This window comes from Polypterus senegalus, chromosome 14 (genome assembly GCF_016835505.1).
Source record: "Polypterus senegalus isolate Bchr_013 chromosome 14, ASM1683550v1, whole genome shotgun sequence".
NCBI classification, from domain to species: Eukaryota; Metazoa; Chordata; class Cladistia; order Polypteriformes; family Polypteridae; genus Polypterus; species Polypterus senegalus.
The window spans coordinates 137,686,292-137,709,541 of record NC_053167.1 but is presented as its reverse complement, the minus strand read 5'-3'; the positions used below and the strand labels follow the sequence as shown (position 1 = coordinate 137,709,541).

The following is a 23,250-nucleotide window of genomic DNA, read 5'->3' as shown; positions in this document are numbered from 1 at the left end:
GTTCTTTAGAGGGAAGGAATAGGAAATCCATGCATTTTCATTCCCAAAAGAATAATTCATGCTGCTTTCAGAAAGAAGATTTATTTATTAAGATCCGTAGCATAATGAATAGACAATAACAGATGTGTTAAACACCAACGGGTTCCTGGTTTTAAAGCACTCTCGCTGCATCAGCCACAGGCTAAGTTCAGTTTTTCTCGATCTGGTGTATCCTACCTCATATTAAAGATTTCTGTTTTGCCCACATATTAGGAACCTTTTCAAAGCTCAAAGAATCAATTCATACGCAGCTACATATTGCTCTTTGTCAAACAATGGTTCTAGCAATCACTACCTAGTAAAGTGCCATTAAATATCCAGTATTTTTAAAAGTGTAGAAAGGATATCCAAAGATGATCGTCACACGCAAGAATCTGTTGCAATAACGCATATACTATTGTGACAGTTTAGCAACAGTCGTTTCCTATAAATCTCAGATTTCCATAACCATCGACTTCTCGTCAGCTAAGAGAACAAGCTACAGAGAAATTCAAGAAAACGAGGCGGAGGGTCGAATTTAATCTAATTGTTAATCAGCGTGACAGAAATCGTTTTTCGGAGCCTTGCTTGACAGAGTAGCGTTGGAGGTCTGAAGCTTATACCCTTAAACTGGAGAATCTGAGTTGATTTTTTAAAGGAAAGCTGCACTGTCACCAAGCATCAAATCCTTCCGCTTAAGGTTATCTGTTAATGTGATGCCGAACGCAGAGTTCTGGCGAGTGATGACGACACGAGCACGTGACTTTTGGGGCCGGATAAATGTCTTTTGACAGCAGAGTGAAGGAACAGTTAAGGCTTTCCCACTGGATTCCCTCTCCGACCGTCTGCAAGAGGTTGTTAAAAAAAGAAGAAAAAAAAAAAAAAAAAAAAGAAAGGAAGAAAGAAAAAAAAAGGAAGAAAGAAGAACGCACGGACTTTTCCCCAAAGAAACGCACACTTTGCAACCAAAGGGGGGGAGCAGCAGTGAGGAGGTGGCGAAAGGATTTCTATTCTGTTGCAAAAGAAATAAACGCGTAGTTACCGGGCAGATTGCACTTTTTACGCATCACAACCCTGGTTGGTTGAACTTCTTTTTTCCTCGGAATTCCCACTAGCCTACAAATGTTTCTGAACTGTGGAAAGTAAAAACAAAACAAACAAAAAAAAAAATATAAACTCACTGAAAGACCATTTTTAAAACGGGGCAGTCTAACAATGACCCTGGGAGCAGAAATGTCAGATAATTCGTTGCTTTCTGAGGATGTAGACATCGACGTAGTTGGGGACATTACCATCAAGGATGGGAAATACCACGACTTTCAATCGGACAACGATTCGGACGACCAGCTCTCTAGAAATACCGGAGATAACCTATCTTCTCCAGGGCTCGGCAGTGGATCGGAGTCCCAGCCCCCACCTCGCACAGGGGACAAGACTGGCAAGAACACTCTGGTGAAACCCCCGTATTCATATATAGCGCTGATCACTATGGCTATACTGCAAAGCCCGAAGAAACGACTCACCTTGAGTGAGATCTGCGAGTTCATTAGCAATCGCTTCCCTTATTACCGGGAGAAGTTTCCTGCCTGGCAGAACTCGATCAGGCACAACCTGTCGCTCAACGACTGCTTCGTCAAGATACCTCGGGAACCTGGCAACCCCGGAAAGGGCAACTACTGGACCCTCGACCCCGAATCTGCGGACATGTTTGACAACGGAAGCTTCCTGCGGAGAAGAAAACGCTTCAAGAGGCACCAGTCGGCAGACATTCTTCGAGATCCCAACAGCTTCCTACCGGGTTTTGGATATGGGCCCTACGGGTACAATTACGGCATTCAGTTGCAAAACTACTCGCAGCAGCAGCACCACGGCACTGCATTCCCATTCCAGCCCCCGCACTGCGCCATGCCCTCACCGGCCGCGCTCTTTCCTGCACCGCACATGGCACCCTTGTTGGGAAACGAGCTGACTAGGAAACCTTTCTTTCCCCAGCTGAGTCCTACGCTACCCGGCCTACAGCCTCTCAAAGTGGACAACGGCCAGGCGAGACCCTCTTTTTCGATTGATAACATTATAGGCGTGACGGGGGCTGGGCCCGGCGGGAATTCGCCATATTCGAGCCAAACCGGGAGCACGGCGCAGGTACTGGCAATGCTTACACCGGCCCTCACGAGCACCCCCAGCCACATCAACTTAGCGACCGACAGCCTCCTGCACGCGGCCGGGGGGCAGACTTTCACCAGTAAAATTGCAAACCTTAATGGCTGTCATTTTTAAAAACAAAAAATTCAAACTGTTCTTTCGCTCCCGTAACCTTTGTAAAGGTAGGATTTATATACTTTTTGCGAAATATTCCAAACAGGCAGATTTTTTTTCCTGTAAAAAATAAGTAAAATATAATAAATGAAAATATATTTATGAAGTGTAAATATGTATCATAATGGAAAGGGGGAAGGCTATAGAGAACTCTGTGAGCTTTTAAATGATTGGGGGTCACAATAGAGATTTACTTTTAATCACGCACTGTTCAATCTTCCCCATTTAAAACTTCAAATTTTCAAAAAGAAAAAAAAAAATAACATAGAAGACAGTTTTGAATTTCTGCTTAAATTAGTTTGAAAATTAGTAGTGACTTTTTACTCTGGAATTTATGGTTTGGTTAGTTTAAAAATGTAATAAACACTGTTTAAGAAGCAATCTTGGTCGAAATAAGGAGGACCCGAAACTGAGAAAAAAAAAACAAAACATGATTTAAAAATGTTTTAAAAGCACTCGGCAAAAAGAAAAAGGAAAAGGGGAGCTCTAGAGAGAGTTTAAATATTTCTCAAACATTTGCCCCGTTTCTTTTAGTTTGTGTTTGGTGAATTTGTATTTTTGTTCTTCTTTATTTTTGTTGCTAGATTCTATAGATGGTGTACAGTTCAATACATCTTATGTGTTCCTTTGTTGTGCATCCGTTTTTTTAATCTATTTGGGAGAGATTCTGTGAAAACAATTGATGGTATATGTTGAAAACACAAAGAGAAAAAAAAGCAAAACTCGGCAATTCAAGCAAAATGAATGTCATTTTGTTGTAAATTAATAAATGTTTGTGAACGATGCAAATGCTTTCTTTCATTTAATAACGTCCCTTACCCTTATCTTACATGCACGGTTTTCTTGTTCCTATTATTAAGCAAAGCTATAGCCAAACACACAATTGGTGGACTTAAGACAGCATTTTAGGGGTGACAGGCGTATCGTAACGTCTATTCATCAATTCTAAAGCGGAATTAGTTGGCCTTATCAGGCCAGGTTGTTAACAAATTTCAAAATGTTTGCCTAAAGAAAAAAAGAGGCGTTTTTGAATATTTGCGCTATGCTTTCAAACGTGGGTGCATTTGGGCAAATTATTATACAGTTTAGAGCTGCAGTAAAAAAAAAATTGTAGCAATGTGGCACACTGGTATGTACTTCAAGACTATATATATATATATATATATATATATATATATATATATATATATATATATATATATATAAGAATTTTGTAATTTAGTTCGGATTATTATTTCATTTGCTCTGAAAATGCTACAAGACAGGGATTGACTATTAATTTGAAATCTTAATGTGTCCCCTAAGACGGACTAAAAATGTTAGAAGAACTCGTGTTAAAGTATGGCATTTTTAGTCTCATTCATCCTTCGTGATAGACAACACAATGTTTGCTCTTTCGCGGTGTCTATTTTAAACAAAGGCATCTGAATTTAAACGCGAACATCCGGGTTTCTCGCTTTTTTTGCACGCATTTGAAATAATGAGTGTTAATTATGAAGCCGATTCTGCCCAACTGTCAGAGTACACACTGGACAGTTTCCACAGGCAGCGCTCCAGGTTGTAGGAGTAGTTGTTAGAGTTGGACTTTGCTCACTGACTTTACCAACGTTTATGGTGCATTCTTTCTACAAAACGGAATAATTCGGGCTTAAAAGAGACTTATAGATTTCGACAAATCTCTCTCTCTCTCTCTCTCTCTCTCTCTCTCTCTCTCTCTCTCTCTCTCTATCCTTTTGGAGAGAGTCATCCGTCCTATACTGCCGTGTACAGCTTCTTCCAAGTCTCCCTGAAAAGACCCCTCTGTCTCTCTCTCTCTCTCTCCGTGAGTGGTCTTGTGCCATTTGTTTTTGAAAAGCGATCTCTACACAAGACAGTCGGTTTATCTTCTTTTCAAGTCTCTTGCTCCTCAGGATGCACACAAAGGTCTTATTGGACTCACCGCAGGGGCAAATGCAAGGCCGGGAAATCCATTTGAAAGTTTGTCCAGCACATGTTTTAAGATGAAGGGTTGTAAAGGCGCCTTTTATTCCTCGGAGTTGTTTGCAAATTGCTAAATTGCTGTGTGGGGTGTTTTTGACAAGCTCATTATGAGTGGTCGAGTCGCCCACACCTCCCCACCTTCTGCCTCTTACTATTGAACTGTGGACAAAATGATTTCGAATTTTTAAGATAGGCTCGTAAAGCACGATGCCAAAATGTCCACACGCAACACATTTTAAACGTCAAAAAACGACTTGATGTCTTTTCTGAACTAAGTCGTCCCAACATTTTCTACGGTGTGAGCACTAGCAAGTGGGAATACTCGCTCCTTGTCACACTAGGGGTTCACGCATGTGGTTTTATATTGCAGTCTGTTAAGAGATTTCTTTCTACAGGCGATTTACGGGGTTGAGATGTGTTAACGTGGATCATATAATTGGAGCTGAAGCAGGTTAAGCGTTTCGCTCTGGATCACACGCGAAGGTGAGAACCGTGTGGTTCAAAGTTCAATCCCCTAACCGCAATGCTGTGCCCCAACGTTCACCACCCCATACTCCTTCACAGGGGCACTGTTGTTACATTTTCTCGAACAGGTTAACCTGACGCTCATTGGGAGGTCAGCGCAGTTCAATTCGGATTCACTTTAAAATTGGAGAAGCTTACTTGTTTGGATCCGCACTCTCATATTCGGGATTCGAGTTCCAGTCCTTGCAATTACTTTTGAATGCGCTTCATATAAACTGACGATCTATTTGCCTTCTACTCAAGAGTGCATAACATACAAATCAGTGAATGACGACGTTTTGAACTATTACTTTCAAGGAACTTTTAAAAGAAAAGGTATAAAGATCGATGGATGGAAATACGTTAAGTTTTCCTCTTTGATTAGCTATATAAGCTGGGCTTGATGAGGATTCCCCGATTAAAACAAATTACGGTTTTGACAAACCTCAATGCAATCAAGTCCATATTTGCACTGGTAGTAAACCTAATTATCGTTTACATATTGAAGTGTAAATTTTTACGGCTTACACTCTAAATAGCCTCTCCCCCATCACTAAATCCACGTAAAGCCTTCAAAGAAACGGTTCAGAAGTCCGCGAGAAACAGTACTAGAGATTTTTGGATAAGTAGCGAATTGCCCTTATAGGCTCAGTATTGACGAATCTTATTCAATTCCATTCAAGGCGTCTCTTATACGTTACTTCGTTTTGTCATATACGTGGGTAATTGTTTCGAGCAGAGTCCAAACAACCATTCATAGCCTACCCAATCGCTGTTCCTATGTGAAGTGGACCTCTTCTTTATCTTCTTTTCAGTTGTGTGCGGCCTCTTACAAATCACTCATTACACAGCAGTTGTGTGGCAACAGAAACGGATAAAAAAGGAGGAGAAGAAAGTTTACAACTCGCACAGCAAGTAGTCCAGCGCACAAAAGGAAACCTGGAGGTTTAGAAACAGTTCCTAAAAAACAGCCTTAGAGAATCCAGGGTATTAAGAACTCGCAAAACGCCGCCCTCCAACAAAACAATAAAATCTTAATCGACCCAAATCGGGTCCTCCGCGTCTTTAAGCGCGACTGTGTGAATCGTCGGGTCTGCGCATGCAGCGCGCGCAACAATCAAAACTGCAATCGCAAGGGATAAGTGAACATGTCAGAGATGGCAGTCTCGGCTTGAGCTCAGCCACAAAGAACTGGGCTTCTTTGTGAGCCCGTTTAGTCACCAGCCATTAACACAACGTTTGGAAAGTAGCAGCAAATGCGCAAATGGATTCGCGGGAGCCACAACCCTACCATTTTCTGCTCTAAAGATATAATTTCAGTGCCAACTTCATTGCTGATTTGTGTTCAGAAAATGAAGTCGGACAGGAAAATGTATGAAGTGAAAACAAATTCCGGTATTTAAACAGCAACCGTGCGTTTCAGTTCAGCCTTGAATATGAAATACTAGCATACAAAATGTAAAGGGGTATTTACAATACATCGGTTGAAAAGAGAACAACACAGCAAAATCGGAACTTAAAGTGCATAAATTGAAACGCTCTTTTCATACATACACTTTGAAAGGTTAATTTAACAATTAATTTAATATTAAAAGTACACACAGATTAGTGTTAAATTGACCCCTAAAGTATAATTGTGGCAAGAATGTCTCCACTTTAAGGGCAATCACTGCTCACGTATAAAGTTTTCCGTGCATTTATATGGAAACATTTTTCAAATACAAACTTTTAAGGGTTCATTTCAGAATTTATGAGTTACTTTAACACGGACGATAATGCTTTGGCAATGCTGCAGGTCCCTCAGATGTGTTTTTACTAATTTTATATTTAGTATGACCAAAAGGTGCCTTTATTAGATGCTGCACCGCAACATCGCCAGTGCTAAATGAACATAAAGTGCATCAAAGCAAACACTCTTTCCTTAAATACATTTTCAAGCCTTACTGTTTTCATTAACGTTTAATTTAACAATTAAAGTTGTTTTACGCTTATGGGAACTCTTGTTCCACATAAACACTTTTTAACACCGTAAGAGACAATTTGACGCTGGCAGTTTTTTTACACGGTACGATTAATAATTTATTTATGTCCTGCTTCGTAACCATGGGACAGATAAATTAATCATTTATATGTATAGGATTGGAATTGTTCACTTCTTTACGTAAACTATATACGCTCTCTAGATTGTGAAAATGGACCCGTTTCACCAACTCCTTTGCCAAGGGAACAGCATGCTACTCTTTAAGTTTATATATATATATATATATATATATATATATATATATATATATATATATATATATATATATATATTATTATTTTGGTAAATATTTATTAAACATGATTTAATTGTACCTTTGCAAGCGCATTTTTTTCTATAAGGTTTTCCTTTTGCACTATGTTAAAAATGACTCTAATTTAGACATTAAATATTTCCAGCAGTTTAAGATTCAGCGATTGAGGTTTAAATTTACAAAATGTGAATAGTCTGAAGTTTTATTTAAGTAAAGAAAAAAAAAGATATATAGCGCCTTGAACCGCCTGTATTATCAAAAGTCCGTTTACAGAGCAAAGAAAATGAAGGCCTTATTAATTAAACAAGGTGTGGCGTTGCAGTTAACTCTTTGGACTTCACACCCCGAGTTTGTGGGTTCAGATCTCCCCGCTGACACCGAGTGACCATGAATAAGTTGACTTCACCAGTCTGCACAAAAGAAACAGAGCCCATTGCACCTCAAACGTTTTAACTTGACTTCCAGAAATGCGTCCGCAACTAGTAATAATGTCGTGGTCTAGATACGACAAATGCATAATGGACTATAGTTAAAGATTTAGCAGGGTTTTTAAAAGTAAGTAATGATTTTTATCTCAGTCGCGATACAGTTTTTACATTAAATTCGTGAAATACAAGCGTTTCTGTGAGCACAATAAACGTTATGTGTTTCATACAGTCAATGATTTTATCCACGAGGCCCCATTGCCGGATAAATGTGAAAATGTACCTCTTGTCATATGTAAGTCCCTTTGGACAACAGCGACTGCTAAGCATTTTCATTTCGATATTTTAAACTGGTTTATAATAATAATTATCATTGTTGTTATTACCAGACGGTAATTGTATGCTTATTTTTCTAACACCCAAGTTAAACACGCTTAACACTTTCTAATGACTCTGGCCGCAGCTGTAACGGCCAAAGCGGGAGCTGTAGAGGTGCCCACCCATTAGAGGGCGCCAGTCTATTGTTGTGTGCACATAGACCGGGCACTTCAGAATCGCCCTGCAAAATATATCTGTTTATGCATGGGACGTATTGTTTAGTGTAGACTGACGTTCAGATCAGGTTCCTGCTTTGCCCGTATAATGCTGGGATAGACTCCGTCACCCTACAATCCTGGAATATAATTTAAAGATTCAGGGAAGGAAAGGAAGGATGGATTAGGGAGTGGAATAATTTTAGATGGACCTCGTTGATTTGCGATTTTGAGAGAATGTTAAACTGGACTTATGCCCATGTCCCCTTTTACACCTGCACGGCGAATATGATTTTCAACACGCGATACTAACGCAAGGAAAAACTCAGAGCTACCAAAAGAATGGCTCAAGCCGAGAAGGCAGTCGCCCTTTCCCGGGTTTGAAGTCAGTTTTATCCGTCTAGATGAATTGCTTTTCACGCGCTAGCCTTTTGGTCGTCGGGTCGTAATCATCATCAGCAGGCCCTTTTGGACTGCATGCTTTGCTCTCTCTGTAGAACTCGCTCGCTCATTTTCGCCATGTATTCCCGCACTTCCGACACGATTATTTCATTATATTTATTCTGTGGCGCAGTCTGCTTTCTATTATCCTTAATAGGACCGTGTACGCCTACAATAGATGTTTTTAATCTGACTTTTGAACGAAATCTGGGGTTACGATTACAGTTTACAGTCTCCTACAATTTCTAATAGTGTGTACTTTTGCAGTAATTTTTCTTTATGTCCGGACCACCCTGGGTTTCCCACTGAAGTCGTCCCCTCCTCGAGTGAAAACGGCCCTGCAGTAACTTCATTGACAGCAGTGCGACATGTAAAGGACTCAACACACACTCCTTACGAACTCTCTCTATATATGACACATTCAGAATGCATTTGTTTTTAAATAAAGAAAATTGTTAAGTGCTAAATCCGTTGGTCTTGGCAGTTTGTTCAAACGTCTTTAATGACTTCCGTGCCTTTTATTAATGACCTTTATTACTTAAAGCAAAGGCACCGACACTTCGTTTTGAGTTTAAGAGTCCCCTAAAATTCTTAAACAACCATGATTTACTGGGCAAAATTATTATTTTTTTTTTTCTTTGTACGAAGAACTACTCGAATTATTTGGTATTTTGTACACCGTATTTAATCCCCGAATAAATAATATGTTAATAAAATATACATCATTTTCTTTCACTTAAAAATATTTACATGATTTAACGCATTAACAGACGTAACGTGATTAGTGGAACGACGACAACGTTACGGGGACCAAATGCATCTCAGTGTGCGGAGCCAAATATCACATGCATTACTTTCAGAGCTCATTTCAAATTTCAGTCAATAAGGCGCAATTATTTGTTGTATTAAAAAACAACGGAGCAGCATATTTTCGATTCTGTTAATTATCGTGGCCATATCTGCACTAAGCGTCAATGTTGTCAAATCTAAGTGCACCAGTTTTCATATTTTCATCCCTGTTAATCTCAGATGATTTGGTAACAAAAAAGGGGCTATATTCAGCTCTGCCTACAAGTCAAAGACTATTTCACATTGTGGCACACGTAGCATGGTAACAGTATTGTCAGTTGTTTTATTTTGGTTTATTTTCTTGTGTCTTTATTAAACAATGCCTTATGTTATGTACTTTCCTGCTGCCAACAAATTTCCCTCTGGGATAATGAAATCTACCTAACCTAACCATAAATGCAGATATATACTGTATCGCCAATTTAGAGTTTCTTGTATGCATATCTATCTATCTATCTATCTATCTATCTATCTATCTATCTATCTATCTATCTATCTATCTATCTATCTATCTATCTATCTATCTATCTATCTATATACACATTCATACAAGAAACTTCAAATCAACGATATAGTTTCTATACTGCTGAAGAGCTGCCACCAGCGCGTCAGGTGTGAAATGAAAGAATGAAAGAATGAACGAAGAGAAGCGTTAATATTCTTCGCTCCACTTTGCAGCCGTTCAAATAATAATAATAATAATAATAATAATAATAATAATAATAATAATAATAATAATAATAATAATAATAATAATAAAGAAAAAATGTGGGATTCGTTTTTTCACTAAAGTTAAGTGATACAAAACAAACTACATAATAATATCATATCATGTTTGCAAGTATTGAAAAAATAAGCCGAAGGTGCAAATTGTCGGGAGTTATTATTTTCATACATTGCATACTAGTTATGGAAAGACAATGTTAATATTTAATTACAATATACCTCTCTCACTTGTATGGTAAAGAGTCAAAAATCACGAAATCAATGCTGAAACTCGGTATTAACTTTACTCACTGAAATGTATACGACATCCAATATATACGGATTACATGTAGCTGCGTTGTTTTGTCATTATTATTGTAAAGTAACACATATCGTCGAGTGATAAACTGAATTGCTTAAGTGGTCGTGTTTATTTTTTTCGGTTAAGAAAATAATCATCGTTGCTCCCTTTTACAATGGAACCTTAAACCACGTACATCCTTCTGAAGAGATTTCTGTTCTGTGGTATAAGAGTGAGTTGGGGTGTGTGTGTGGGGGTGAGGGATTAGTGGGACCCCCGACACTAATTAGTTGCTCCTGGTAGCAGTAAACTAATGGAGGCGTTTGGCACTTTGTTCTAAAGGTTTGGTCAGTAAAACAATTTGTACACTTTTAGAGTCTGAAAGTATACTTTGCGTGGGTGGCAGATCAAACAGATTAGTCTGTCTACAGAAGAGCACCAGCAGAGACCATGAAGACTGTAGCTAAAGTGAAGCTTTTTAAATAAAAGAAAAATAAATATGTCTAACTGGGAATGACATGCAAACACACACACTCACGATTGAAAAAGTGTTATAAATTGATCATATCTATCTATCTATCTATCTATCTATCTATCTATCTATCTATCTATCTATCTATCTATCTACACACACGTGCCGGTTCTGAGTTTAAAAGCTGTCTTGGGTCTGAAAGTTAAAATTGTTAATTCTAAGAATTTTTCCAGGTATAATATATTAGAGGGTTAATAAATCATTCGCTTATTTAATTTTGTTTTGTATGGGATTTTGTGTGCAAATTTTAATCAAGTTTCTAATATTACAGTATAGGGACTTTGGTTTATTCCAGTTTTCTTTAGTGACAAAAAAAAAAAAAAAAATCGTCAATCCATTCATCTTATCCAACTGAATTTACTAATTAACTCATTTACTGCAAAATTGTAGATTAAAATAGATCACCAAACATTTGCTACAAATAACGAGAACACATCATTAACAATTTGGAGCTATTTTCTTTCTTTCTTTCTTTTTATCCGCCATGCCTGACGTCACACTTTGAGTCTTTAGGCCTGTAGTAGGCCGATGCTGGCGAGTCATTGTGAAGTAAGCATACTAGAAGTGTTTAGCTACATATTATGAGAGTAATGTTTGTTTGTTGCAATTATGTCGTCATGCAAAAATATCAAAGCGATTGATTGCAATAACTTGTATTATTATTATTATTATTATTATTATTATTATTATTATTATTATTATTATTATTATTATTATTATTATTATTATTATTATTTAAACTGGAAACAAACAAAAACAAATGCGACAAAGCTGTGTTTGGCTATATATTTTTTTTTTATTTCAAGCTTGTCAAGTCCAGCAGCTTCTGCACAAAAGGCTAGCAATAAAAATATATATATATAAAGAAAGAAATATGTGATAAAGAAGGAGGATTTTTTAAATAATCGATAAACAGTTATTTAGAAAAGCACAGTAAATTGGAAACATTAGTTGTTTCCAAGTATATATTTCCGCGATAGAAACACTGTTTGTTGACTGTATATACGACATATTGCGTTTGCATGAGAACGGTCACCGATCTAGAAATCTCTCCTCAGATTCTGTTTTGGGCACAATCACTAAACGGTAATTGCTGAGTAACGGCTGTACGTGTAGCCAGTGACTGACGCTGGCAAAGAAGAACTGGCTGCACTCCCTGCTATTTTGGCTATTAAATCAATTTCAGGTATTGGGGATTGGGGTTCCACCGTAATGGAACTATATAACGATACACGAAAAGTAGAGCGGAGAGCCGGGAGGCCAGTAGGGTCCCCCTTGAAAGACTGCTTTTCTCTATACAGTTTGGTTGTAGGGTGGGACGAGAAAGTGCCCGTACCGGCGAGTATATTATATTATTATAATATATTTATTATATTATTATACTTCTCGCATAAATGTCGTGTGTGTATGTGTGTGTGTAGAAGCTAACCACATTCTCACATTCGCTTAACGCGGGGCTTAGTAGCACGAGATTTAAGTCATGAAAAATCAGTGGACAGAGCGCCAGTTCAGCACATTGCCCTCTCACCCGCCCACAGCTCGAGTTAACGTAACATCCACGTCTCTGTGAATGTCAAAGAATAACAAAGCTAGAAAAAAGAGTTCACGGGGAGAACTCGAGGACACTGGATCTATTGGGCATGCATTCACAGCCTGAAAGGGGGTCTCAAAATGTACACACATTCTAATGTACGAACACATACAATTCATAGTTGTATTCATTGTTTCATATGGAAAATGTTAATTTAAAAAATTACATTTACTTATTTGTATATGACGCCTTTTTTCCGAGACGATTTGCAACATTAACGTTGCGATCTGTTACGTTTCTTTTCTGTTTTCAGTTGGCGGACAGTCAGGTGAAGTGTCTTGTTCATGTCATATCAGTACCGGGATTTGATCCCTCAACCACGTTTTATTTCTAACTCCTTGAGCACTGAGCCACAGTCCTCTTATTTATTTATTTGTTTATTTATTTATTTATGCCTGTTAATGTTTTAATGTAAGCGCATACAATAAAGGTCTGGTAGCACGAGAGGCCGTCAAAGGTTTTCAAAATATCCACGGATGGCGTAGACGCGCGTTTGTCAGCATCGATTGAGTGACCGACACGAGTCCGTCAGCTAAGATCGCCATCCACATTTATTAAACGGCCTGTATCAGCTCTGCTCCACTTAAGTGTTGCTGGTTTTCCACCATAATGTTTATACTGCAAATAATCCTACAGCTAAATCAAGTGTTAACATTTTCTATACTTCCTCATAGTATTCGCAGACTATTTGACTGACTTTATTATATTTTGAATATAAGTCTTGTAAATGTCTTCTGTCGTCATTGATCAGTATGTATGTATGTATGTATGTATGTATTTATTTATTTATTTATTTATTTATTTATTTATTTATTTATTCATCCATTTCGTTATTTTTTCCTTTAAAAGTGAATTATGTCGTCCGTTCAGTCGAAATGTTCCGGTTCTCATAGTTAAACTTGCAGCAGATTTTCAGCATCTCCTGAAGTAAATGTACGTACGTGTTCACTTTACTTTCTACTGGTGACTCCACTTTCCTCGCTTCATATGCTTTTAGGTGAATTTGCGCTTTTCCTTTACCCCAGCTCAAGATTCCATGTGAGCTCTGCCAATGGACGGCTCTTCCTCTCTCTAATCTTGCCGTCTGGATACGCCCGACATGATGTGAAAAGATAGGCGAAAGCCGATTCTTTCCTGTTTCTGGTAAAAACAGATAGATATTACAAAGAAAGAGGGGGGAATAAAAGCATTAAACAAAAACACAAGAACAAACAAACAAACAAGTAAATAAGTAATGCCATGCTACGACCTTAACACTTACATGGGCATTGAAGTAACAGCCACAGGAGAAATGTGTCACATTAGTCGGTTTCATTTTAAATGACCTTAACTTAGTATAATTAATAACATATTCGGCGGTATTTACACACAGTTAAGGTGTCTGGGATCTCATCAACTATCGCTGTGCTAAGTGGGGACTCAGCGCATTGTCCAAATTTCATTGCTAATTGATGTCGCAGTTGAATTAACAGAAAGAAATTGTTTAGGCAAAAAGGAAGCAACGCTTATTTTTAGGAGTATAGGAAAGCCATTTTTAAAACTTTTTTTTTCGACTACACTCTTTAAAAACGACTGTTCTTCAATGGTACTTTGGGCTGCGTGGTTCCTTTCGCTTGACAAAGAACTATTTCATCCTGAGAACGCTTCTTTGCATATGGAATTTGTTCTCTGGGCGTTGAAAAGGTTCCTAGTTTGTGGACAAAACTGAAATCTTTAATGGATAAGCTGCTTGTACTGACCGATTAAAAAAAAAAAAAACCTAAAGTGAGCCTGTGCTACCCCGTTGGGATTTCTCAAATCTGTTATCATCTAAGGTGTTACTGATCCACATTTAGAAAGGCTCTGTCTGGAACCTGATGGTTCTTGTGAAAACCAAAAATGGTTCCCATATTGCATCCTTTTGAAGGCGGTTCTTATTTTGAAGACTGGCATGCATCTTTAAATAAAAGGTATTTTGAACCCCCAGATGTATCCGTAGGAGTGATGGTGGGAAACTGCGGCTTCTATTAACTTAATACGTATTCGTGAATGATAATAAAAATGGCGTTTTCTTTCCACTAGATGATCATGGATTCAATTAAAAACGGCAACGATATTTCCAATACATTTTATACTTTTTATAGCGCCTGTTCATCGCTCCTAAATGGAATAATATGGCGTCTGTGACATGACGATAAAAGCAAAAATAAAACACCAAAAATAAAGATTCTAAAATGTCACTTTACTGGCTTGCGTGGTTCTTCAGATAAATTCTATACATGAAGGGTTCTTTGCACGTGAAGTTGGTGCTTTGGGCTTTATAAATGTGCCTGACATAGTGGGCACAAATCATTACTGTAGTGGGCTAACTATAGCAGGAGACAACAGATCAAGAAAACGTGAGCTTAGCCTGGGCTTTTGTACACAATGCTTACCAACGGTCCTTTTAAAAGTCAGGGACACAGCGGGGTTTTATAAATCTTCGGTCAGGATGTAAAGAACTGAGGGAGCTTTCTGTAACCTGCATGTGGATGGATCTTTAAGGACGTGGTACCGTTCTGAAGACGCGATGTGGCACCTTTATTGTTAAGAGTGAGGAATGCACACAGCGACATGCATGCAGAAATATGACAATAAATAGTTTATGTATAATTGTCGCTACTCTTTTATATGCTCAAGATTTTTAAAATTTCATGAACACTAGAAGACAGGTAAGAACACCAAATGTTAGTCATCGCTGTCGTTTGCTAACACAGGAAACGCACACCATTTACATTGCACTTAACATTCTTTTTTCGTTTAGCAGACATGTTTTATCCAAAGCGACTTCCAGAGGAGGTTACTATAATCGAGTAAACATCAGTTACATCAGTCGGTGTGATTAAGGATTTTTTTACAGCCCTACTATAACTGCTGATGGTGTTGTTTTTATGGGGGATAGAGGGGCTTTTGGGAGGCAGCGTCAGTACATCTATAAAAAATGTAGTACGCAGAGGAGCCCGCATGCAGCGAACACCGTGTAATATCTGAAGGAGGCCCCTGTGAGAGCTGAAGGAATGCCTCTCAACACGACAGGGGGCGCAGCCTCGTCTGAAAGCAAATAAACACAAGTTGACAGTCAGCCGGGTGGTGGGCTTGAAAGCACCCCATCTCACCCCCTATTGAATTACACACTTTTAGAGCGCTCGGTATTTCAAGTAAACACTTCCAGATATGGACCACCGGCGCTTGAATTAAAACGAGGAGGCGAGAAAGCCATTTAGCTCAAGACACACATGTGCGATGCCGGCTCCACCGCGCTGCGTAGGCCGTGCAAGTTCGCCCGTATGCTCCAGGGACACCAATGCCATCTCCGTTAAAACACAAATGCCCCAGTGTACCCCATATGTCCAATATTCAGGAATGTAAATTATTATTTTTTCTTACAGAAAATGTTAAGGGGCATATACATTTATTTTTTACATTGAAATTGTACGCTGGAGTTCGCATTTTAGAAACACGTTGTATAATAAACGTGAGCAAAATCCGAGCTCCCGATTGGTCAATTGAAATAGAAATGATTTAACACTAAGACTGGACAGACGTTCGGGAGGTCGGTTGCCAGTCTGCCCCCTTTGTGTGCATTCATGTTTAGATGTTTATCTGTCTGGTAACGTTAGGGACTATAAGCAGTAGTATTTACTATACATTAATAGCTTTTACGTTCTGGGTGGTCTAATTAATACGTAAAATATCAAACACAGAAGACACACACAACGAAAATGTGCAGATGCTGGCGATTGCCAAACACATCGTTATAGAAACTGAACTGCATGCATAATTCTAACATGAATCCGCCTCACGCATTCATTACCGCAGTATTATTGTAGAAGCCTCGCGATAAAAAAGCGCACGCTTAGCTCACGTGGTCCGAATCCTTTGCAGGTAACCCCGCAATCTCATTTTATTTCAACTCATTTGTACACATTTCTTAACTCTAACTGCCCATGGATGAGGGGTGGATTACACCACGCAGATGTTTCATATATTGCCAGGTCTTATCGTTGTTAATTTAAAAAATGGTTTATTATTTTCAAAAACACGACAACTATTTAGTTTAAGACCTTACTCAGCAGTCATTCCCATACACAAACACGGAAGTTTTGTAAACCTCATGAAATGAGGTCGCTGCAGTGATGGATGATGGTGTGCTCGGCAGCTGGCTTCACATTTAGCAGCGGCGTTAAGTAACTTTAGCTCTTTATGTACATCAGGACATGACAAAATTTAGATAGATAGATAGATAGATAGATAGATAGATAGATAGATAGATAGATAGATAGATAGATAGATAGATAGATAGATAGATAGATAGATAGATAGATAGATAGATAGATAGAATTTATTTTTGTATAGCCCAAAATCACCTAAGGAGTGCTGCAATGGGCTTTAGCAGGCCCTGCCTCTTGACAGCCCCCCAGCCTTGACTCTCTAAAAAGACAAGGAAAAACTCCCAAAAAAACCCCAGGGAAAAAATGGAAGAAACCTTGGGAAAGGCAGTTCAATGAGAGACCCCTTTCCAGATAGGTTGGGCATGCAGTGGGTAGATAGATAGATAGATAGATAGATAGATAGATAGATAGATAGATAGATAGATAGATAGATAGATAGATAGATAGATAGATAGATAGATAGATAGATAGATGTGTATGGCACTATATAATAGATAGATAGATAGATAGATAGATAGATAGATAGATAGATAGATAGATAGATAGATAGATGTGTATGGCACTATATAATAGATAGATAGATAGATAGATAGATAGATAGATAGATAGATAGATAGATGAGTATGGCACTATATAATAGATACATAATAATGCATGTATTAAAAAAATAAACATTATATTATGACAAACATGTACACTGAAAAAAGTATAACATTGATGTTGCTCCTTCAATGTAAATTTTCTGTTTCAAGCAACTTAAGATTAGTCATTTAGTGCTGTAGCTTGAAATATTTGGTTTCAGATCTCAATCAAAGTAAAAACAAAATGTTTGTACCAAAGTAAGTTATGGTGGAGGGAAGAAATGTAAAAATCCTATTTCAGTTAACCTAATATTTTAGGTTGTTCATGTGCTGTGTTTGAGGTGACGTTTGTATTTTCTTCCGGTCAAACTTTCCAGCATGATGGCTTTCCAACTGCCAAAAAAGAAGAACAACTTAAAAAATAGATTTAGTATAAAACAAGTGAATTGCACCCAATCACTCTAAGTGTTTGCCTCAACTTAAACATTGTGTGATCAATAAGCTAAAAATAATTCTATTGGTTCAGATTGAAAATATTAAGTGTGAATTATTACCAAATTTTTTTCCGTGTAGCCCCTCTCAGATTCACATCAGAATAACTAAAAAGAGAAATAAATATTTCTGATTCGTCTTAAGGAAAAATGAGCGGTCCCAGTCCTGCACCCTTAAAAATACGGGTTCCTTACTGGCACTTTATAGTTCTTTGCTGTGTTAGGTGGTTCCTCCTGACCAATACCATTTCTTTCTGGGACGGGTTCTTAGCATGTAATGTTGGTTCTTTCTGCTTTGAAAAACTTCCTAATATGAAGAAAAAAAAAAAAAAACGGCGCCCCTTGGCGTCCACAGAGTGCATTCATTATTACACTTCGCGGACGGACGGAGGTGGGAATGAGCGCAGCAACGGATGGTTTGTGGTGTTCCGGTGCCCGCAACCACTTCAGTTACATAAAAGGCGCCCCTTATAGTCCAGAACGCGCGAACCTCGGGTGACGTCACCTTTCACTCTTAAAAATCCTGATTCTTTAACGGCACTTTGTGGTTTCTTACGGTGTTGTGTGATTCCTCTTAGAACTATTGCTTGACAAAGCACCATTTCACTGTGGGATAGGTTATTTGTTTATGAAGTTGGTCCTTTGTGCATTGAAAAACCTCCAAATATGTAGGAAAATCGGAAATCTTTAATGTATGATATGAAAGAAGAACACTAACAAAGTGATAAAATCTGAACTTAGCTCGTTTTATTGTATGCAGCGAGATTCTTTTTTTAAAATCATGGCCTACTGGTATTTCATAAACCTGTTACGTTCTATTCCTGGTTATTTACTGTATGGAGCTTGTTACAAATCTAAATAATCAGTGGATCTTTTCTGGAACCTTCATGTGAATTGGTCTTTTGGTTCCCCTATATGACGTCGCTCTGAAGAACCACTCTGGCACCTTCATTTTAAGAGTGAAGTGAGGCACTATATAAAGGCTTACTACCGCCGAAATGAAGGCGCCCCAATCGCGTTTCTTTACACACTTGAAGTGAATAAATGAATATATTAATATGTAAATTTGATAATGACATATGGCATGGTCATGAGGAAGCTGCGAGCGCAAACCAGGAACAATATATCTGGACAGGGCGCCATTATATATACAGTGACTCGTATTCCGTTTGTGTTGCTTTTCCTAAAAAGAATCTTAATGCAATGCTTAGTTTAATGCTTTACCAGTTTTGATACTTAGAAAATATGCTATTAAGGAATTAACAACTTTCACTCCCAACATAGCCACGCCATGCTGTACAAGGAAATAATAAAAAAAAAAACCTACAAATCTGCAGTAATTATAAAAATTCAACAATCTCAGCATTTGATTCAGAATCGACCTCGATGCACTACGCGTTTATACATAACACACATAAGAGTCGATTTTGATTGAAAACAGATGCCCATCAAAAAAAAACAAACAAAAAAAAAAACATTTTGAGTTAAGCAACACGAAAAGCTCAACTATGGGATATATCGATAAAAATAACCCTGTTTATACAAATATATGGTCGATGATTTCATTCTCGAATTTGAGCTCTTTGTGATACAGGCCTTGAAGTCGCTTGCTAATAGAAGGTGAGCCTTTCTGTTTACGGTGTCCTTAACACGTTATTTATTTTTGTTTTTATAGTAATGCACGGTTTTCTAAACCTAATTTGCTAATGTGGCATGTGAAAACGATCCGATGGTAAAGTGTGATCAGTATCCAGCTGGAAACACAATATTAACTTTGCAGGCGCTTCTATGTGTCCTGTAAATTCGCTGTGACAAATTGGGAGGCACCTGCTTTAGTCGTTCAGCCACACACAGAGAAGGCTGGTGGCTCGAGCGTGCCTTTTTTGGGACGTTTATTTTCAGAATACATTTGTACTACAAAACAAGCACATCAATAAATAATTCGGCTACTGGAATTGCTTAGGAAGTCTCAAATCAATTTTTATTTGCTACGTACGGCCGCTAAACTCCAAGACCGTGCACTAGAAAAAATATAAAAAAGACAACAAACAATAAACACACCACTCTATAAATATCAATGAAAACCAATATATACAATGGAAGCAATAGCGTTATTCTTTTTTTTTATTTATTTCGTATTGTAAGAGAAAGTACACTAGCTATAAATAAATAAATAAATAAATAAATAAATAAATAAATAAATAAGAGAGACATCAAACAATTCGCATTTCAAAGCTGAAATAAATAGCTTACCAGAACAACGGGAAATTTAAATAGAAGACTCAGCGTAACGTTTGAGACTTATATCACCTTCTTTCTTACTATGCTAATTTTCTTCATACATTTTTAGCCAATTTTTAATCAATATTTCAAGCAATCGACAATAAAATGCTACAATTCACATTTTTAATGACAAAAATATTATCAAGACATGATGTAAAGAAAAAATAGCCACATTAACTCGTAAACAAGCAACTCGCGGTATTTTGTGTTCATTTATTTATTTATTTTTGTTTCGTTTTTAGGACAAAAACTTCGATTATAGCTTATGAAAAAGGAAATAAACGATTGACCTCACGAAAAGACCACCAATCCAGTGTGGTCTGTGAAGCACAACATTCGTCAAAGGCTCATCGTGGAGTTTTGAAGGACAAAAAAGAGAATCCGTCTGGCTGAGGATTACTTTATACGTCTGTTGATTTTGGAAACGTAGTGACTTCATTAGAAATCGCGATTTAATCTCATGCCATACCTAAAATAAAATACCATACCATAGCATTTTTCAAGAACGCTCACTCCTGAGCAGAGTCGCGGTACAATAGAATAGAATGAAATAGAATAGACTCGTAAACACTTGTAACAATAACAATACATTTTATTTACATAACCCCTAAAAGACATAATACAGTACTACTAGTAAAAATAACACAATTTATTTATGTATCGCCTTTTTCATGCTCAAAGCGCTTCACACATTTAAAGGGAATAATAATAATAATAATAATAATAATAATAATAATAATAATAATAATAATAATGCAGAAAATTTTCAAATTAGTAACACTGGATACAAACTGATATTAAACATTAAATATCAAATAACATTTTAATACATTAAACAAAAAATTCTGAATTAGAGTAAGATACGACAAGCAGTAATAAAAATAGAAAATTCTAGAAAGGAACCACCAGCAAATATAATATAGATAGATAGATAGATAGATAGATAGATAGATAGATAGATAGATAGATAGATAGATCTTTATTGTTATTGTCACTTTTACATTGTCACCTGCTCAAAGCGCTTCACAAATATTCAGAAGGGTACAAAAGAAATAACAACATAGAAAATGGTTAAATTAATAATAGTGAATACAATATTAATCACCAAATAAAACATAAATATATGAAACAATATTTTCAGTTAAACTAAGAAATAAAAAGTAATAATATACACAATTCTAGGGGACCACTTGCAAATATAATATAATGTAATATGATTACACAATTATATTAACACACACGATCAACTCCTCTAATTTCGAACAGCATGCCACCAGTTCATGTCCTTCAGTTTGCTTCGCTCTTCTTCTTTGTGTGTCTTGCCGCAGGAGTTCAGTCTTGGCGTTATGTACAAATTTCAGTCGAGAAAAAGGGAACCCACTTTCAGAAAGGTAATTTAAAATGTCATGGAAAATGAATGTTTAATTATAGTAAATTATAAATTATGAGTTATTATACAGATGAACGGTCTCTATAGCATGAAAGTCGGTGTTTTACTATATGTATAGTTTTGCTGTTACGATTCGTTTCCAAATATTGGCATGAACAGTCACTTTTGACTTTAATATGTGCAGCCACCGAATTAGGAAAACGTAAGCAAAACGTTACACCCACTCTAACATAAATTATATATATATATATATTACTGGTATATATATATATATATATATATATATATATATATATATATATATATATATATATATATATATATATATATATATATATATTACTGGGTGAAACCGGTTGTTCCTATCACAATTACTCCAGACAGCGTAACTTCAACGGAAATGTATTTTAAATGTTATTATTTTTGATATATGAAATGGAAGAAAGACTTACCCATAAAGCTCACTATAAAACTTCGGCTTTTATGAAAGAGGCTTACATTGGAGGAGATGGAATTACTGCGGCTACATTAGACATTCTCGGCTAGAATACAGAAAAGACTTCCATTTAGGAGGAACTTCGCACAGTTCTTAAAATGGTTAAAGACTTAAATGTAGTAACAGTGTTTTAATGTCCAAAAACAACACAGTGCATCGTCTTACTAGAATCGAGAAAGATGTGAAACACATTAACGCTTTCAGTCCATTCATACCAGCTCATATTCATCTGACTTAATCTTGAACTTAGCGTTAAACACGATCCATCTGGACTTAAACGCGGGTTACAATTTTTCTGAAAACTCAAAATATTGTAACTGTAAAGTCATGATTGGACGCTGGAAGGTTATTTTTCTGAATGAAAACTGATGTTCGTGATTTTATCTTATTAGTTTTCTAAACGGGTGTATCCATGCCGAGGATCTTAACTTTATTCTGGCGGTTTTGGTCACATGCAAAATTAGGAGGCAAGAATTGATTGAACTGTAGTCCAGTACCAGACGTCCAGTTACGTGCAGTCATGTCAGAGTCGGCAATCAACCAAACGGAGTGACATTGAAAGGAAACCCATACGCGTACACAAGGAGAACATTTAAATTCTGCTGTGACAAACAACATATCTATCTATCTATCTATCTATCTATCTATCTATCTATCTATCTATCTATCTATCTATCTATCTATCTATCTATCTATCTATCTATCTATCTATCTATCTATCTATCTATTATATAGTGCCATACACATCTATCTATCTATCTATCTATCTATCTATCTATCTTTCTTTCTTTCTTTCTTTCTTTCTTTCTTTCTTTCTTTCTTTCTTTCTTTCTTTCTTTTAGTTACATACTTACAACACGAAGAAAAAGAAAAATCGGAGTCCCTGAGTGTGTGAGAATGACTGAGAATGTTATTGAGAATGGAATTGTTAAAGATCGGCTGACCTAGGCCCGCTGCCAGCCCCCTCTTCATTTAATACATGGATATGGAAACCAGTAGCATAATATGATGGTGTGCTGCTGTGTAAGTAACAAAATGAAGGTTCACTACCCTTTTGATGTCTTTTTTTTAAAAGCCAAGAGCTTTAGTTTGGTCAAAGTAGAAATGGTATACCAGCTTAAATGATTGACACTGTTATGAAAAATAATTAACCTTACGGCAACAGTCTATATTAATTATGGTCTGGAAGTAGAACGATTTGAACAGAATTGCACTAGATGATCCGGCTTGAAATAAATATATTAATTTACATTTCCTTATATTTATCTGGTTTAACAGCACGTCCTCTATCGAATAATAAAGTGAAGTGCTAAAGGACTGATTAGTCTAA

The 23,250-nt window shown here is 37.0% G+C and overlaps 1 protein-coding gene across 1 annotated transcript; it reads left to right on the top strand.

Annotated features, from left to right (window-relative positions):
• Nucleotides 1-826: 826 nt before the first annotated feature.
• foxd2 (forkhead box D2) lies at nucleotides 827-3,446 on the top strand. The gene has a single exon (XM_039734990.1). The coding sequence runs from the start codon at nucleotides 1,234-1,236 to the stop codon at nucleotides 2,293-2,295; it is 1,062 nt and encodes a 353-aa protein (XP_039590924.1). The 5' UTR covers nucleotides 827-1,233; the 3' UTR covers nucleotides 2,296-3,446.
• The last annotated feature ends 19,804 nt before the right edge of the window (nucleotides 3,447-23,250 follow it).